This window comes from Protopterus annectens, chromosome 7.part0 (genome assembly GCF_019279795.1).
Source record: "Protopterus annectens isolate FY-2018-M chromosome 7.part0, PAN1.0, whole genome shotgun sequence".
In the NCBI taxonomy this organism is placed as follows: domain Eukaryota; kingdom Metazoa; phylum Chordata; order Ceratodontiformes; family Protopteridae; genus Protopterus; species Protopterus annectens.
Genome location: NC_056739.1, coordinates 1,098,798,358 through 1,098,818,620, shown reverse-complemented (window position 1 = coordinate 1,098,818,620; position 20,263 = coordinate 1,098,798,358). Strand labels below are relative to the sequence as shown.

Here is a 20,263-nt window from a genome sequence, read left to right as displayed (position 1 = left end):
CTTAAAGGTCTGGAGGTTTGGCTTACATAAAACACAGAACAGGTTCATGTTGCAAGGTAGATGACCAAATCGGTACCACAATTTGCAAAGAACCCAATGTCATTTACATTCCCAGTATTGTTGTTAGTAAATTCTTTGGATTTAATAACATTCTTGCAATGGGTACAGTGACCACAGGGGACAGCCCACAAGTAAATCACCAGTGAGAGTTCTTTGTGTAGGATCAAGCTTAGTCTTGGAACTGTTTAAAATGGCTAAAATGTGAGCTTAAGTTCCTGCCTCTCCAAAATGCGAAAAAGCATCTGTCCTGTAGGAATTCAGAAAGATTGGTATCCGCTAAGAGCAGTCAGTATTCCTCCCATATGTGGTTACTAAATAAATCAATGGTTGGTTCCCTGGTTTCTTCTCTCTGTACCTCAAGAGGTCATTCCTGTTGAATGTGGATTCCCACTTACTAGCACTGAGGATTATTGCTTATTTTGTAACCCCTATCTTTGAATCTAGTTATTAAATCATCCTTAAAGTGTTCATAGGTATCCAGATATGAACATATATGCTTCATCCTTAGGAACCAAGATTTCGGAATATTCCTAGAGATGTGTGGTGGGTGAAAACTGGAGGTATGGAGAAGAGAGCTATATTGTGGGTATTTCCAATAGACCTCTGTTTCTAAAGCATGGTCTGCATTCCTGGTAACCAGGACATCCTGATACTTTGTGGCCAGTAGTTTGAACTAGGCTGGCAAATAAACTGGTTTCTCTGGCATGAGGTAAGCCATCTGGGAAGTTGTGTTCAAGCTTGCTCCCAGGAATACAATCTGTTGGCAGGGTACCAGATGAGATTTCTTTTCATTTATGGTGTACCCCAATGAAGTTAGAAGTTTCTCTACAAATGCCAGATGTTTTAATAGCATGCCCTGGCTTTCTGCCTGAATTAGACAATCTTCCAGGTATGGGTATATTTGAATATTTCTCTGCCTGCAAAATGCAATGGCTGGATCTAGTCACTTTGTGAATACCCTGGACGCAGTAGATACACCAAAGGGAAGTGCAGAGAACTGATAGTGCATGGAGCCTGCTCTGAAGCGTAGGTATTTCCTGCAAGATTCCCTTATTGGAATGTGCAGGTAAGCTTCCTTTAAGTCTAAGGCTGCCAACCAGGCATCTTTGCCTAGCATAGGAAGCAGCTGTTTAAGTGCTAGCATTTTGAATTTTGGGATAACCAAAAAGGTGTTTAGAATAGAGAGGTCCAGTATAGGATGCCAGGAGCCGTTTTTTCTGGGTACCAGGAAAAGTCGAACAAAAACCTTGTCCCCTTTCTTCTGCTGGAACAGGTTGAACAGCCCTGATACTTAGAAGAGAGAGAACCTGCTGTTGAGCCTCTACCCACTCATTTGGGGGTAGGTCTGGCCAACCGTTTGGGGGTTGGTAAGGTGTGGAAGTGGAATCTGTCTCCTTGGAAAACTATACTTAAAACTCATTTGTCCTGGGTAATGAGTTCTCAGTTTTTTTTTGCATGCAGTGTGAGCTTTCCCCCTAAGGGAGCAGGCAGTTGAGCAGGGCTTGGAAGGGTTAAGGTTAAGTCGCGTTGACATTTCTCCATAGGGGGTGTCTTACTACTTCCAGCTTTGGAAGTGGGAGCCCCCCACTGCTTAGGCCTGTGTGTACCTTGAGACTGTAGCCTAGGTGGTCTGCTGTTCCTAGGTTTGGACTGAAGGCCTGGAAGAGACTGGAAAGGACCAATTCTTAGAAGGTCAATGCCTACTAAATCTGGGAGGCTGTACTTGCAGGAAATCTAACAGTTTGCATAGATTTAGCTTTTTCCTCCATCTTTTTAAGAACTACTTCTGCTTTGTTGCCAAACAGACGGTCTTGGTTTAAGGGAGCATCCAGTAATTTAGCTTTAACATGATCTGGCAAGTTTTGTTCCTTAAGCCAAGCATGCCTTCTAAGTACAGACCCAGTGACAGCAGCCCTGCGAGATGCTTCTAAAGAGTCAAAAACACATTGCAAAGTATGTTTACCAACTTGCTTAGCAGAATGCATTAAATCCTGTAGTTCTTTATGTTCAGCAGAGTCAGGAATCAACATCATTTTCCATTTTAGTCCCATAATATGCTGCTGATACTTTTAACATATGAAACTGGCAATTTAAGGCCCTAATGGCCAAAGTAGCAGAAGTGTATACCTTTGTACCCCATCTAAGGCCCTGGAATCTCTATCAGAGGGGGGAGGGTTTTTGGCAGCAGAAGCCTTAATGCCTTTTGGTCCTTGGGAAATGGTCTCTGGATCCACAGTAGGATTCTTGAAGAGGAACATGCAAGAGTCAGGTACTCTGTAATACCGGTCAGGTTTACTGGGAGCTGGAGGTAATGTGTCTGGGGGCCAGTCTAGATTCCAAGAAGGCATTATCTACAATGTCCAGAACAGGATGGATAGCTAAAGGCCTGTGTTGAGGGAGGAGTAGAATTCCCTAAGCCTCTTTTTGGAGTCAGAGTAATCCTGGCTTTCCCAGCGGAAATGCTCCCTAAGAGTGTGCAAGGTTTCACCAAAAGAAAAATCTTCTGAAGGGGAAGCAGAGGGAATGGAATCCTCTGCATCAGAATCCTCATAGGTAGATAAGGGATAATCCTGGTAATCAGATCAGAAGAATCAGAAGAAAAATCAGTTCTAGGTCTCAGAGGGGGAAGGCTGGCTTCCCCTAATTAAAGTAAGGTCTTCATCCATTCAGAGCACTTGTTTTTTAGGCATATGGGCCTGACCATGTGGTTTGGACGTCAGTTTTCTAGGCGTGGGTCGAGTTTTAGGCCTTGATGAAGAAGATGGCGTCGGTTTGAAATGCAAATCTGTAGGCCTGAATACACCCTCAGAAGCCAGTGCCTGCACAGCGGTTCCGGACCCTCTAAGGTAGAGACATCCGCAGGTTCCATAGGCGAAGAAGCATCTCGCAGCATACCGGACTCCAAATGGGTCTCAGTAGAGGCCTGCGAATCTGAAGTAGCGGGTATCAGGGGCTGCGAAAGTGCCTCACTGAGTACCGGCAAACTGGCAACAAGATTAACAAAAGTGTTATCGGCAGTTTTGGACCTATGCGGTCTGTCTGTCTTTATCTTTATGTTTTTTTCGGAATGTCTGTAGTCGGATGGCTTACTGAAGCCATTTCTGGCTGGTTATACAGAGTACCAAAATAATTTTCTGCAACAATAGACAGACGAATAGTTCGGGGGGTTGAATAAGGCACAAAACCGACAGCGAGGGACGTCGTGGTCTGGGCCTAAGCAAGGAATGCAGTACGAATGAAAATTTTTATGAGGTATTTTCTTTCCACAGTTGAGACAATTGTTAACTTTTACTGACATCGGTTAAGAGCAAGAAAAAGGATCCCCAACGGGTTAATTAGCTTTTTTGAAGACTTTAGTTCTGAAACTTGAAAACGAAAATTTCAGGAGTTCGTCGACCGGCACTTGTGAACTGCTTCTACTTCGGGCACCGTGTGGCAAGAAAAACTGATGTAATGGCGTCGGCTGCATGTTTTATACCCCTGACGACCTGAGGTCATGGAAGAAGAGACAGCATCCGACGCAGGAATCCAAGACTTTGATATTCAGGCCGGCTGAGGGCTACCTGCAAGGAGATAACCCAAATGTAATGACTGCAACAGTGAAACATGAAGAACATCTAGCAAATCTAAGGGAAACAATTGAAGAGCAGACTGTCACCACTCAGAAGCTTACAAACAGTCCCGGATACAGCAAATCTGTATCTGGACTAGACTAGTTACAGGAAAGGCAGAAAACAAGCTTAGAATTTTTTTTGAACAAAAGCAGCTAAAACAGCACTAAAACAATTCAAGTGCAGTGCAAGTTGTGTGTAGCAATATTAAGCAAATACAGTTTAAATAAATGCAATTTATTCAAGCTGTATTCTGAACTGAATTCAATTATTGTTTTATTATTCAACTCTGAACAGTTAAAGTGCCAAAGAATAAACCTATCAACTGAGAAGAATCAAGGTATCTAAAACCAACAGCTCTGTCGTGAGTGCTCCTGCCACCATTCAAGGGTGGGGAGGTCAGAGGGCATGAGGGGTGACTTCCTTGGCTTAAAAGGGGAGGGTTTCCTGAATTGTTGGGGACCTGAGAACCTCCTCTCAGCTGCCAAGGGATGAATTTTGAGAGAAGATATAGAATAAAAAGGAATAGAAGGAAGCAGTCCAAGAATCTCATTTGCCACAGAAACACATCACTAACAGCCTCCTGCTTAATTACATACATCGCAAAAGAGGGCATATGTCTTGTTCTCTCAAGTGGAAAAACAGGTCAAAGTAAGGGCTAGGAGAAACTCGTACGCATACATGTTCTCTTTTTTCAAATACAAATAGCTCCTTTCAATGATCAACAGAAGACTCATCACTTCTCTACACAGGGATACAAATAGAAGCCCTTCTATGCTTAGGTACGACTCAAACTAGTCAGACCAAAACAGTAGATGTCACAGTAACCCACAGAAATGTTCATAGCGCCAATATGTTTGAGTACAGCCCTCCCTTCAGGGGAGATTCCCTTCAAGTTCATTTTACATCCTACTATTTTTACTTAACTCCAATTATCATCTATTGTACTCATACACTTGTGTATAAATATAATTGCATAACACTGTAATAAGCACCTATTGCAATCAACAGATTTTGTACCTAAATGTAATTGTTTAGCACTTTATTTTCTTCTTAATAAATGCCTGCTTTTGCATTTTTCCCATTTTTGGTGTTACTATATTATCTATTGTTATAATTTGCTTTGTAATTAACTTCTATTTGTTTTGTTCACTTACCGGAGCTTTTCTCCCCAGGACTCCATTGAAAAACGGGCTCCTAGTAGCCCAATGGACCATACTGGCAACAAACTGCAAATAAATAAATAAATAGGGCAAAAGTGCCTCTTTTGTGGGTGACCCAAGAGCACCATCTGCTTAAACAACTTGCTTACATTTGCATAGCATACAGAGACTAAGGAAACAAACCCAGGACTACAGGATGAAACTTGTAAGAAACTTGTATCCTTAAACCTCTGCTGTACCTCAGACAATTTGCTCTGTGAAGCAGCAGAAGGGGTTCATAGGTTCATAGGTTTATACTAGGCTATCTGCCCCAAGGCATTTATAAGCCTAGCCCGAATTTTTGTAGCTTACGCCACCCCTTATATGAAAAAATACTGTACCCATTAGTTTGTTGTGCCTCTGTCCAGCAGTGACACAGAGATGATTCCATCTCCCATCCACAGGTCAAGATTTCTCTTGAACAGAGCCAGCGAGGTGCTCTGCCTCACATGGACCGGGACTCTATTCCACAGCATAGGGAGTCTCTGAGTGATAAATCTATCCCTCCAGCACGCCCTATCCTTTAAGTTGCTTGCTCTAGTGGTTTTGGTGGATTTGGATTTTTGAGGTGGAGCATGTCCATTAATTCGGGTTGGACATGGCCTTGTATGTCAGGCACATGTCACCTCTGAGCAGACGGTATGCGACTGAATAGAGCTGGAGTTTCTTCAATCATATGACAGATTTTGGAGTCCCTTTATCCTTTTGGTGAGAAACTTTGGGGTCTCTCCAATTGCTGCAGATGTCGGGCAAGATACATCCCGAATGGGGCATTGTACTCGATCATTGGTCTGATAAGTGAAGAGTACAGGGAACAATGACCTCACTAGATCTGGATGTGAATCCTTCATGATCAGGTGGGCAATGTAGAAGGTCTTTCTAACCACTTTAGCAACGTGAGTGTCAAAAGAAAGGCCACTGTCAACCTGGGTCCCCAGGTCCCTGATAACCTCTTCTGTGCTTAGTGGATTGCCACCTATATGGTAGCTTGGGGTTACCTTGCCGAATGGTATGACTATACATTTTTGGCATTTAACTTCAGGCCATGGCTCTGGCACCAGCTATCTGTTTCCGTGAGTCCCTTCTGAAGGATATCCGTGTCCGATGCACTTTCCACTATGGCGCCCAGTTTGCAGTCGCTGCAAACTTTGTCAGCCAAAGACCTCCCATGTTGGCCTGTACTTCTGAGAAGTAGATGCTGAACAATAGGGGCCAAGGACCGACCTGTGGGACACCAATTGTGACCGGCTTGGAGTCTGACATAGCGCCAGCAACTCTAACCCTGTGGGTTCTGTCCTTAAGCCAGTTTGCAACCCATCTTGTGAAATATGGGTTTACATTTAAGCTGGTTTTTACAATACCCGAGTGGGTATTGTGTCAAGCCTTTGCAAGGTCAAGGTAGGCTGTATGGACTGCCTTTCCTCATCAATGGCCTTGGTGACTGTTTCAAGAAGTCGACCAAGTTCAAAAGGCATGATCTTCCCTTGACGGTTAAACTGGGTCGGGTCCAATGTCTGCAAGTCCCCTATATCTTTGTTTATGAGCTCCATTATGATCCTCTCCATAGCTTTGCAGACTAGACTTGTTAAGCTTATGGGGCTCCTGTGGTAAGGCTGAGATTAAACAGCTGCCTTATGTGCGGGTTTAATTCCTCATTTAGCTCGTGTAGCACACTTTCTGAAAACAAAACATCTGTTATCAGAAGTTGAGGAGTTCAGATGCAGGAAACTAAAGGCCTACAATTGCTGTAATATAATAAACCCTACACGATATATTACTCTTGCACAAGTTAATACTAAGCCAATTAATTTTAGACAATACAATACACGTTAGAATTTGGCTATTGAAGCATATTAATGCATTGGCTCCAACCTAATAGCAGCTTAGGTTTGTTGTGGAACAGATCTGAACAATAAAGACCATTTTGGGATGATAATGCAAAATTAGTCTATTCAAACAGTGGGTGAACTAAATGACATGTATTATGCAAAGTCTGATATACAAAGTTTATGGTTTTAGAGGAACTGACCATTTCAAATGCTACTACTTTCAAATTAGTGCAGCTGTAGCTCACTGTGCAATAATTAAAATGAAGTGATGCTGAAGTACTTACACATTCCTTTTCCCACTTCACCTTTGTGTCTGACATCACGCCTTGTATTCTTGCTTCTAATCGCCGATTATCAGATAGGTGCCGCTGTATAGCATGGTTTTTACTTTCCAGTTCCTGCTGCAAAGTTCGTTTGTCATCTTCATAAATTGTTGCAGTTTTCTCCAAAATTTCTATCTGTAGAAGCCAAGGGAAAGAAATTCATCAACAATAGTATTACATTTGAACCCAATTACAGATATTGGTAATCCCCAGCACTGCAAAGATGGGACACATTTGCAATATTTTTGAGAGAATACCTTAGGAAAAGGAATGTAAAAGATGGAGAGCCAGAAAAAACATGAGTAAATAAGATACCATCTCTGTAGGTGGCCTGAAATAAATATACATTTGAATACAATGTGCAATGTGGCTTTAACTAATAAAAAATTTACACACAGCTAGGGAATAATAAAGTAAAAGGCTACAGAGGAACACTGGTTGTCACCCTTCATCAAAAGGGAAATAGTACAGCATGCTGTCATTGCATATCTAAAAGGTTAATGACCAACAGCCAAACTGTTAAAAAGATGTACTGCACAAAAACTGAAATAAAATGTTACAATATTACACAGTGTGGAAATACAAAAGCATATCTTAAAAAAAAAAAAAAAAAAAAGGAACTGGCTTACTATTTTAAGAGTTTTCCAAAATGGAAGAGCAAGTGATTATTCATGGATGTACCATATTCTGATATCTACAAAGTAAACCCATCCCTACATGCATCCTTTTCCCGGTTTTTGCACATGGGGTCTGGGTGTCACTTCAATACATTTAACTAAAGTTACTAGAAAAGGCCTTAATGAGAAAAGCAAGGTAGCTTAAAGAGGCAGATGTGGTTATGGCTACACGACAAAACAGTAAAAAAGGCTCACCATAAAGTAGGATATGTGAGGTATTCACCAGAACAGTTAATGACTGAATCAACCTTTTCATTGTAATTAATTTGCCCCTTTAAGTCAGATTTTACACAGACTTTGTCAAGCAGTGTGTGTGTGTCTGTGTGAATGCCTGTATTTTTTATATAGATACTTTATAACCCTCCATGATATTTTGTGGAGTAAGAACTCAGCCTCAGCAAGGAAGTAATCAGTTCTAAGAGATAAAGACTGACAAAAAAATACCAAACCCTCAGTGGAAAACAGAAACAGCATTTAGATAGTTACATATGGTTCTGAGCAGCAGCATACTTCAGTTTAGCCTTTGCCATTAATACTAACTTCTAGTGGCATACACAGAATGCGCCTCTTTTGGGAGCTCAGGTCATACTCCATAGAGATTCAGGGTAAGAGGCCTTAAATGGGTATCTCACGGCAAAACACTTAGCCAAGCCAGCTATGACTAACTACACAGCAAAGTCTGCAGGGGAACATATTATTAGCCTATTATCTGTGCAACAGATCCACTTAAGGTAATCCAACAAAGCAATAGTCAGCACAATCCAACAAAGCAATATTCAGCACACTGTGTACACAGAGAATACCAACGGAATCTAGCACAACATAAACAAGGAAGGGTGTACTCTTACCAGGAAGCCAAACTGACTTTTTCATGGGGAATACATTGCACAGATGTAGTATAAACATTGTAATTTTCATGGTGTTATTTCTGAGTATGGAGGGGGACGGGACGGATCTAAAGGTCACATGGATGTCACAGATAATGTTGGCTGATAACAGTATTGGAGCAAAACTTTTATTTTCTTGGAAACACAATCTAGTTTGTAGGGCAAAGTTAATGTATGCCCTGCAGACCAGGAAACAGCTTAGCAAGTATCGAACACTGAGACCCTCTCTGAGAAACGGTACTAAGCTGCTTCCCCTGTACAACAATCTCCAATGATCCCCAGGGTTATCCAGTCATACCAAAATATAAAAGTGGCAACTCACATTAAAATGGTCAGTTTTTCCAACAGATGCTTCTAACTTATTAACAGTAAGAAGTAAGGTTGCCACCTTTTCAAATGCCCAAAGTGGGACAATTTTGGTACAAACGTCAGATTTTACAGGCCGAAACATACCCACGGCCAGTACAAAGGACAGAGGTTCACTTTTTTGCCTAAATAAAAGTTTACTCTTGTAGCATTTTAGTTGCTTATTCTGTTTCTTATAACATTTAGATGTTTCAGATACTGAATATCTGTTTTATGCAACTATTAAATAAAACACATGAAATAATTTTGCCCTAAAATCTCAGGACATTTGCCATTTTTACACAACTGCCCAAAGAGGGACTGCCCCTCTCAAAGTGGGACAGGTGGTAACCCTAGCAAGAGAAAATGGTGATCCAACTTCATATTATTCTTGGAACAAAACCCAAAGTTGCATCCTGGGATCAATAATGCACAATTTCTCTTCACTTTGATTCTGAGGCTGAAAGCAAAAAAGGAAGTTCAGCTTTCGAGTTGATGGCACTGACATATATGACCTTAAGAGTTAAGGATAGGTTGATAGCAAAGGCTACTCAATCCTTAAAGAAAATGAATGTACTTGAGGAGCAAGAAGCTTGCAACACCAATGCTCTCTCCCCCTTGCAGCAGAAATTACTGCTAATATAAGGTTTTTCTTTCAAGAAAGGTATTTGAAGAAAAACGAAAACAAAATAAGAAATTGGATCAAAAACTGATTTCTTAAATCTTTCCAGAACAAAATTCAAATTAAACATTTTAGGAGATGGGATGAAGAATTCTGTTAAACACAAGCTTGTATACAAGGTAGGCAGCTGACTAGGCAGAACATTGCCTCTTAACAGATGAAAGGGTGCAACTCGCAAAGCAAACGGGACAAAATCAAGCACATTAGAGTGACAAAAGAATTTTATCAAAAATAATCATTATTATTTAGGCAAATAAAATGTTAGCATTGTGCTTCCTAGTCTCTTACACAATGCAAACCGAAAAATATTAAAATGGCTTCCCTGGAATAAGTCACAGGCACTGGACTGCACTCTCAAGGTGGGGAGAAAGATGAACTATACCTACACTTAACTACAGATCTGATAGGCTTCTTATTTGTAAGTGACCTCAAACAAAATGATCTTTTTTATCTGCACAGCAAATTCTCTACCAAACTTCGCAGCAGTTTCATCAAGGTCTACCCATTTCATCTTGGAGTGCTTCGCCATCTTATTGTTTAAAAACACCTATAAAAGCATGGGCAAACATCCCCTTTTGCAAGTCTTGCATGACAGGTAATAGAGCAGATCCACGAGAGGGAGAGGCCTTTGCTTATGAAACAACTGAAAAAATAAAGAAAGGCCTAGCAACAGATGGGGAGTGGAGGGAGGGTTGCTGTCTGTTAAATGAAATGCCTTTGAAAAACCGGGCATTATGGTAGTTGCAACATAACTGAAGTATTTTGTCTGAGGATTCATTCAGCAAGATATTCATTCTAAGCTATGATACAGAAAGGAAGAGGAAAAATGGGTTTTCTAAGGAAAGCTGTTGAAGATTTGCCCTCAAAAACCCACACTAATCCAGGAATAAACTGCCCAAACTTTAATATCGGGTTTACATGCACAGTGATCTAGAATACAGCAATGCAGATATTCTGAACAGAATAACCTCAAAATCAAACAGCAACTACAGCAGTCAACAGTGCATATACAAGGCTATACATGTGGGGTTGACACTATTTTTTAGCTGTCTATGCATACAGCCTATTAAGGACGGAGGCATATCCTCGGATTTAGCTGTAATATAACTTGGCAAAGTTATTATTTCACTCTAAAATGATCAACTACCTTCAAAAGGAACTTGTGATTCCAAGCACAAGGACTGTTTTCAGAGTTATTAAAAATAGGCTTCGCTGGGCATAAGGCTTGCATCTCAGAGATGCATATACTGAGGTCACCACAATAAGAAAGAATTTTCACAAGGTAAACATTCACATGCTCAAAGGATTGAACCATGAAGTGGATTAGTGCAAATACGGCAAATATTTTGCAGAAGGTTTCAAGTGGACCAAACCTCTCAAAAATGTCATGGAGACATCCAGATGAGATAGTTCCTCACCCTGACATTAACAGTGGAGAAGAGTAAACTTAAGACTGAGAAGAATACTAAATAGTTAAAAATGACATTTGGTTCACATGAAAACGAATACGTCTTAACTTTGACCAAAAACTGAAAACCTTCAATGTGGGTTAAAAAATGACAGTTGTAGAAACCATTCGGGCCACCAAAGGTATTCTGCACAACTGCTTTAAAGCTCCAGACTTACTGCTAAACCTTCATGCTTTTACCTGTCAGGAACTCAGGTTGAAGGTGAGTGGAGGAAATAGAGATCTCAACGGGGAGGTGGACATGACTGATATACCAAGTGACAGACAAGACGGCATCATATCTGGATTGGCCAAAAATCATCCTTATTCTTGCTATGCTTCAAGGAGGACTTTCTGAATTACAGGAGAAAGAGGAACAAAGCTATCCACAACCATCTCTCCTTTTTTTAATTTCTCCAAATCATTTGGGTTTCTAATACCATGACGGGAATGGACCCCATTCCTAAGTCAAAGTACAATCAAAGTTCATGAAATTAGTAACGTTTCACTCTTTGATGTCAGCCAAAAGTGCTCTTCGCAGCACCAGCAATGTGCCCAGTAATGACTCCTATAATTCGTGCGGAGTTGCATGCATTGGCAGCGTATCTAAATATGCTTGTAGACTTTTTTTTTTTTTTTTTATAAGACCCATTGCTCCTACTACTATTGGAACTATTTGGGTATCCTTTTTCCACATTGCTCTCATTTCTGCTTGGAAATCCTGATATTTTATAACTTTGTGCGTCTCTGTACGCAGGACACTTTAGTCACTGAGTTTGGCGATTTCAATTATCAATGCTACTTTTTTCTTCTTTTCTTGGACTACTACCATCCAGTTTTCTAGCATCTATCTTTTGAATTGTTGGTAATGGATGAGCCCATGTGATGTAAACTTCATTTTCTATGATGCTTTGTGGCTCATGTTTCCAGTGTTTTTCAGCCACTTCAATACCATGTTTGCACAATCCTCATTGCAAGTGTTACATTATTATGCTTTTCAGTATATAGTCTTTCTGCCATTAGTATGTCACAACCAGCAACGAGGTGTGCAACTGTTTCCAATTCGGTTTTACAAAACCTACATTTGCCTGTATGTTCAATGGACTTTATAAACCAGTGTGTATGTAGCCCACTATCTTGAGCTGAAAATATTCACCTTTCATCTCTTGGTTTGAATTCACCTTTCCCTAACCATTCCTGCGTTCGTTTCTGATCAACATGAGGTTCTTCCAGAAGTTTTCTATACTTGCAACTATATTTATGCATTTTCTACATGTCTTGCCTTTTCATCTGATCCTTCACCTTATATTCTTTCTTTTGTTTTTTGGAACATTCAGTTGCTGCCGGATTTTTATCTACTTCTGGTTTGACTTCCATTCCTGCTCGACGCTGATATGCTTCTGCTAAGTTAAGCAGGCAAGTCATCTGATTTATTCTCATCTTTCAAAACTTTACGTTTGGGCTTTGTGAGGTCAGCAGAAATGTGTGGAGTCCCAAGATTGCAGATCTATAAATGTAATCAGTTTCAAGGAGGCCCATCTCTCCTTCAGAACGGGGAATATATAATCTTGGTATGCACGGATTATTATAGATTATTTGAGCATGAAGCATCCTTCTTGTTTTAGTAGCTTGCTTTAATATCTAATCTATCCAACACGTTTTAGGGCCAATTAATCACTCCAAAACTGTAAGTTATGACAGGAAGACTAAACTGGTTTATAGTTTGGATTTTGTTCCTAGATGTCAATGCTGTTTTCAGGATTAATTTAAGTCTTCTAAAATATTCCTTTTACTCACATTTGTTCATGTTTTATTGCTGATCCTTCATCAATTCCCCAAGTATTTATAGGGTCACTCTTGCTTTTATATCACATTCTTGTCCCAAACTGATGTTTTCCTGGTGTTGCAGTTTTCCTGCTTTAAAGGTTGCTTTTGCACATTTATCAAGGCCAAATGACATTTTATCATCTGAAAAAGTTTTGACAACCTGCAGTTGTGCTTCCAGTTCCGCATCTGATGAACTATACAGTTTTAAATCAACAAAGAGAAGATGAGAAGTCTTTAGACTTTGTTGTTTTCTTAGGAGCCAAATTATAGCCATGACATAAGCTGTTAAGTAAACAGCTTAATTGGTTAAGGGTGAGGCAGAACAGCAGCGGTGACGAGAGTCACCCTGGAATATCCTCCTTTGAATTTTTATCCCTGTGATAATAATTTGTCCTTTATCATGGCTTAATTGCAAAGTGGTCTGCCATTGTTCCATGGCCACTGTAATGTAGTCAATCAGTGTAGGGTGTTATCTTATACATTTTTAAGCACCCTTCCTTATCCATGAATGTGGGATACTATCAAATACTTTTTTGTAGTCAATCCAAGTCATACTTAGATTCTTTCCCTTTTTACAGTTCTCCACTATGACTTTAGCAACAAATGATCCTTTGTTCCATATGACTTTCTTTTATTGCCCTTTTGTTCTTATGCCATAATTGAGTTTTCTTCTAAAGGGCTATAAACTGTTGGCATCAATTCTTGCGTATAGTTACACGTTGTCTGAAGGCAAGTTACTGGTCTATAATTTTTGTGGTAGCTTGCAGATTCTCTCAAGTTGGAGCATTGTTTTACCTGTTGTTAGCCAGATTGGTGCCTGTTGGGGTGCGCATACAAATAGTTCTTACTCATGGCTAGGTCTTCATGCAAAGATGTTAATACTTTTAACCCAAAGTTAGGTACTGCATCTGGGCCTGGGGTTTTCCAGTTAGCTTTTCTTAACTTTGTTTCGATCTCTCTGCCTGTTACTTCATCCCATGTCATATCTTGTACCTTTAAATTTCTTATTCCTTTCTTTCTTTTATCCATCAAGCATCTTTGTTGTGTTCCACAGGATCTTCATAGATACTTCTCCAAAATGCATCTATTTATTTGTCTTTCACTTCCTTTTACCTCATTTCCCAATTCTCTAAAAAAAAAAAAAAAAAAAAAAAAATCTTTGGGGTCATCACTAAATTGCTTATTTTGTACTTTTCATTTATATTTATCCGTGTATCTTATAAGTTCTTCCACCTGTCCTGAAAATGTTAATTTATTTGCGACACTGCATGATAGATCTTTGTCTGGTCTACTACTGCACACATCTTTCTTAGTATTTTTATTGATCTACTCCATCTTCTATAGTCTTCTAACACTGACACTTCTTGTCTTACTTTATATTTTTCTCTATTCAATACTTCCATGATGACATTCGATTTCTCCCCTTCCTTTGGCTCACTACCCTGGCTCTTGTGGTAGAACTTTATCAGTTATTAATTTAGTTGGACAGTAACATATCCTGTTTACTTCTGTTATATTGCATGGATCTCTATGGACAGTCCTAATTACTGTGTTAATTTGTTTTATCAGATTTCTGACTTTTTGGGGTTTTATTGACCTTCTACAGTCAATTTATTTTATTGATTTTAGTATATCTATGTCCATTAATTAAATTAAGCAACTCTTCCCGTAGTTCATTTTCTTCCAGACTGAGGGCACATCCTTTGTTTTCCACTTCCTACGGGCATATAAAGCTCGACAGCATCTTCCTGTGGCACCTTCTCCTCAGTTTCATCCTGTGCCATTCAGTGCTCTGTCATATGGGAACTCACTGGCCTATCGCTCAACATTGACAGCATCAGAATTTCTACAGTCTCCTGTTCCTTCCCTTGCTATCTAGTATCAAGTGAACTTTAATACTGCTTTCCTGAGGAAGGCTTCAAAATATCTTGATATGGCACCTGACCAATTATTTCCTGTTCCACTGGTTTCTCATTAAGTTGGATATCCATTGCTCTATCCTGTTGTGGTGTTTTCTGCATTAGTTTTTCTACACTGAATTCTTCACTTTGCGGATGCTCCATAACCTCAACTCCTATTTCTTTCATTTCTCCACTACTGATCTCCTTTTCTGCTTTTCCTCTCTCTTATTTTTTTGTATTGTAAAGTTTTCAATATCTGGATTCCTTTGTCTGTATTCCTCTTCAAATAACTTTGGTGCTGCTCTTTTTGCATTGGTTAGTTTTGCTTTCTCCTTTTGCATAAATATTACACAATATTAAATCTCTCTCTCTTTCCCATGTCCATATTTCTTCTTCAGATGTCTCCCGATCTTCTTGCTTCTCCTTACTTTGGGGGCTCACTCCATCATGCTGTAATGTAGTTTGTGTTGGACTTCTACATTAAATCCTTCACTTCACAGACACTCCATAACTTCAACTTCTATTTGTTTCACTTCTGCTTTACTAATCTTCTTTTCCACATTCCATCTTTGTGATATTGATTTTTTTTATTGTGAAATTTTCCATATCTGGATGCCTTTGCCTATATTTCTCTTAAAATATCTTTGTGGCTGCCTTCTCTATTTTAATTAACTTGGCTTACTCCTTTGCATAAATATTGCACCATATCAAATCTCTCTCGTTCCCATATCCATATTTCTTTTTTGTACTTATCAAAAATGTCTAGGTTTTGTTTGCATTTTCGCACTTCCTCAGATGCTTCTTTTTCCAAACAGATCAAACTTTCTTGATCCATATACTATTTTTCAAAACTCTTGTATTAATGAACGCAAATTTTTATTTGAAGCTTCTGACAAATTTTCATGTGAAAGTATTTTTCTTTCCTCTAATTCGTCTCTTAATCTCTTTGTATATCCTCTGTCTGGAAATTCTGGTCTTTTTGCACAATACATAATTTCTTTCTTATCCTCAATAGCAGACTATCGTCTTTATGGCTCTTCTTTGGCCTATCAGTTTGTGATTTTGTGGACTGCATCGCTTCCTTCTATGACCGAGGGTGGGGGGGGGGCATCGCTTCCTTCTATGACAGGGGGAGCATCGCTTCCTTCTACAACAGGGGGACCATAAGGGGAGGAAGGTGTCCAAGAAGAATGTTCAAGGATCAATCAACAACAGTACTCTGAATACTTCCTGTTGTGAAAAACTTGCAACTCTGGAAGACCTCAATATTGAATGACTTGAACAACCCCAGAGTTAAATTCCCTAGACCCAATTTTGTGGATTTCCCATTTGCATTCCAGAGATGCAGAGACTGACAAACAAAATTACAGAAAACTACAGACTTGCCCAGTCCTATAATCACTAAAATGACCTGAAATGGGATCCAAGACTTGGTCCTTCCATGTTTGATACTGGAGATCAAAGACATTTTCCTGTCCTGACGCATTATTTTTTCCAGCCAGGTCACAGAAAAACAAAAGGAAAACTCTGAAAATTTGTCAGCCCTAGAATACTGATGTGCAACCTTTGAAACGAGCTCTCCATACCAAAGTCCTCTTGAAGCACCAGATGTATTATCAATCAGTGGAGGTCCAAAAGACAGAACAAGCACTGATCTCACTTAGACAACACAGGGAAGCTCTCATTTTAATGTCATTAGTGGAAACACTAGTGCTACAGCCACCACGAGGTATAGAAGGTGCAGAAAAAATGTAGACTGAAATTTATACTTTGCAAAAGGCACACTGACAGTAATGAAAAACTGATGAATTTTTGCCAGGGCTGTGAAATGCTTTCACCTGTCATAAATCAATGAGTCTAAGGAAGGTTACTGTTACAGAAAGAGTCCAGTTGAGGCATTTTAATAGACTAAGAATTGGCTAATTACCCTCCATCAGATTTCTGATCACAAGGAACCTAGGTTAAACACTCATGCCAGTTACAATGAGTTAACTACCTCTGTTGCTCCTTTTGCAGCAGACTGCCAAAGGATGTTTAGGTATTTGAAGACTTCACATGAGTGGGTGAACAATTTAACATTAGAAGAGTCAAATTCCGTTTGTCACTACTACTCAGTTTGGCATATTTCTCTGTTCTGTGAAAGAAGGTCCACTGTCAATGGCAACAAATGATGTTCCCCCACCACAAACACTTCCATGAGAAGAGAACCAGCTCTGCCTGCACAAAAAAAACAAACAAACACATATGCCATCAACAGCATTATTGCTTCCTCCTGCCTCTCTTTTTGAACCACCCTTGGGAGCAAGGAAATTGAAGGCAAGGCATGCAGAAATAGACTTGTACATTTGACTGAAGTCATTTACTGCCCAACCTCTCTGCACATACACTTGAACAAATTGACTTTTGCTATTTGCTGTCTGGAAAAGAAAACCAGTATAAGGAATGCATTCCTTTTGCAATATTCATTTGTGATGGTCTCCCTTTTTCCTGCTTTTAGGGTCTGTCAGCTACATTCTATTGGGATGGTATGCATAATGTCTGCAGTAGCATCTTGAGTTGTAGGGCTACCTCCCAGTCATTCAATACTACTCAACATGAATCAATGCCAGAATTTCTTTCAAACTGACAAGTTTCTTCCTTGCTGTATTCACAACACCGTGGACCCTAAGATTTTACGTGAATGCTCCTAGGCCATATCTGAAGCATCTGTTGAAAAGGTTTCATTAGGAGGTCCCCACAACAGCAACGCACCAGGTGCAACTTCTCTGCTAAGCCCACCATTTCAGTTCAATGGAGATGCAAGGAGCAAAAAGGACCTCCTGCGCCAGTGACAAGTGCGTGCTGCAACAATGTGGACTACAGGTACCACAAGAGCTTCTTCATATGAATTCTAAAATGGGAAATCATCAGTATTGTTGATGCAATATAACCCAGAGGCCAGAAACACATACTGGGTGCGGCCCATGTCAGTCTTGCTAAAACAAGAAAGCTGTTTTGCAGGTATTCTACTTTGTCTGGTGAAAGGTAAGATTTTTTTAATCACTGGTAACCAAAAGGGAGTCCATGAAGGTCACTTAGAGAATGAGATACTGGACTTCTGAAGGATAAGAGTAAATCCTAGACTATGGGGAAGTGTCATGACTCTAAAAGAGCCTTGTTCACCTGCTCCTGAGACTATATCTAGATAAAACAGCTGCCCAAATGAGGGAAGATGTGGACAGCCTCGGTTTCGCAAGAAGCGATCAATGGAGTCAAGCATTCAGTAAATGCCCTGAGAGCAGTGGCCAAACCAAAGGGCAAGGAGGCAAATTCATTATGCAAGCCCCCCTGCTTCAAATCTGAGAAAACACCTGTGGACTGAAATGTAAAGGAAAATATTTTAGATCTAGGGTGACCAACCATCAGGGCCTGTGTATTCAGGAAAGGCAATCAGGCCTACGTAGTCAGCAGCTTGAATTTTGGAACCTTGCGGTAACTGTCTAATTTTAAGATGTCTACAACAGGTCACCAAATTACCTAATTTCTGGGTTCTTGGAGCTAGGAAATGTTTGGAGTAGAATCTCCTGCTTGTGTGGAACTGGTGCTATTTACCCCTTATACCACTAAATCTACAATAATGGGGTATACCAGACACTGAATGTCTTTTGGCACAGGTGTGGAGTGGTTAACATAGTGGGAATATCTCCCAATGCAGCTTGTTTCACTTCTGCAATGATACAGAGGACCGATTTTTCTGCTATGATACTGCTCCATACAAGAAGGCATTGAGATAGCCACCCTTTTTTGGGGGGAGTGTCTGAACTAGGGAAGGCTTTGAGGGTCTCCATGTAGCCATGGTTGCTCCCTGCTGGTGAAATAACTCTGGGGCTCCCAGACTTACCATTATTTTTCCTACTATCATTTTTTTTTAGAAATTTAACATTCTTGGCATTCATTACTTACTGTTTCCTTGCCTATGAAAGAAAGGTTCTTGCTTACATGGTCAGGTTCCATCTTACCATGGCAAGGGTGGAAAAAAGGGTTGTTTTATACCACACAGTCTTCTCCTTTCATGTATTTTCTTAAAGACTTCACTAGTAGGGGTCCTAAAAGGCAGCTCCATGTCAAGCGTGGTGCTACAAAGCTGCAATTTAATGTATTCTGGCAGGACAGAATCCTAAGGCAGGCAAGTCTATTAATAACAAAGACTGTGAATGTGGCATTTTACAGCACTGTAGACACTTGACAGCAGCTTAATGCACCTGACATGCTCCAAATGCCCTCCCATACTTTTGCCCTCATTTCAGCACCAGACATCTTCCCAGACAGTCACAGATGGCACCTCTGTCACAAAAAAAACGTGCACCTGGCAACTAATGGCCTTGAAGGCCAAGGCGGCAGCTGTAGAAACTTTCTTTCCATATCCATCCGTAGTTTTCCTTTTTTGTGTCATGTTGAAGTATATTGGGGGCAGTACTAGTTTAAACCCTTTTTCTGGATACATAGACACAAATGCTGCGTCTATCACATTATCACACAAGTATTTGTTGGCATCTTGTACCCTGTAATTCTATCGTATTTCTTTGGGGCAGGGGTAGAGAGTCTCCTGGGAGGCTGCAAAAGCATCTTCAGCAGCCCCCAGAACTGGCTGGAGGGTGGTCACAGCTTTAGGGCAGCAAGGCCAAGCAGGTTTAGGCGTTTTTTTTTTTTGGACTATTAGTGTTTCCCTTCCTTCCATTTGAAAGGCACTATCATGGAAAGCGATTCCCCAAATGAAATCTCTGGGGTAGATTCAGAGGGGATTGTGTCCTCAAGTGCATGTATCATAACCCCGAGGGAAAGACAGCTGTTTTGAATAAACAAGTTCCTCTCTTTCTCAATTTACTGTAAGTTTCTTCCTTTAGGCAGAGGGGATTCCAGATATTGATTACTCAGGTACATGGATTTCAGCAGGCTCTGGGGCCACCTTCAGCCACTGCTCTGGAAAAATGATAACGAGCAAGGGAAGGGGCAGGGGGACGGGGGAAAACATACACCTGATGTTTGATATGCAGGTACTGGTAGGTGGCGAAATATTAGTCACCTTTTCTGTCTTCTTGAGAGGAATTTCTTCTTTTGTTGTCAGTCTCCAAGTGGGAACGTCAGATTTCCAAATCATGCTCTATAGTTGAGATCTATTTATCCCCTTAAGAAATCAATTGGGCTTCTGCAACAGATGACCAGGTTTGTTCATTTGAGAAGCAGCTTGCCTAACCTCACTAGTCAGATGCAGCACTGACCTCAAGCATGGCTGCCTCCAAAGATGCAATGTCAGAAGCTTGTAATCGAGTAGGCGTGCAACCCACTGCTGTAAAAGTGCCCCAATGAAACCAGCACCCTTGAAGTGAGCTGGGGCAATGCCTAAGCTAGCATCTTTCAATCTCCATCTGCCTTCACCTTTCACTACTTTTTAAAGTGAGAGGAGGAAGACAATTCAGCAGACCCCATCACAGA

At 40.4% G+C, this 20,263-nt stretch overlaps 1 protein-coding gene across 1 annotated transcript in view; it reads right to left on the bottom strand.

The window, feature by feature from the left end:
• KIF23 (kinesin family member 23) overlaps positions 1 to 20,263 on the bottom strand; it is a 1,082,389-nt gene that overhangs the window by 337,223 nt on the left and 724,903 nt on the right. The window contains exon 18 of the mRNA XM_044076375.1: positions 6,987 to 7,160. Coding sequence (XP_043932310.1) covers positions 6,987 to 7,160 — 174 coding nt within the window. The remainder of the gene's footprint in view (positions 1 to 6,986; positions 7,161 to 20,263) is intronic.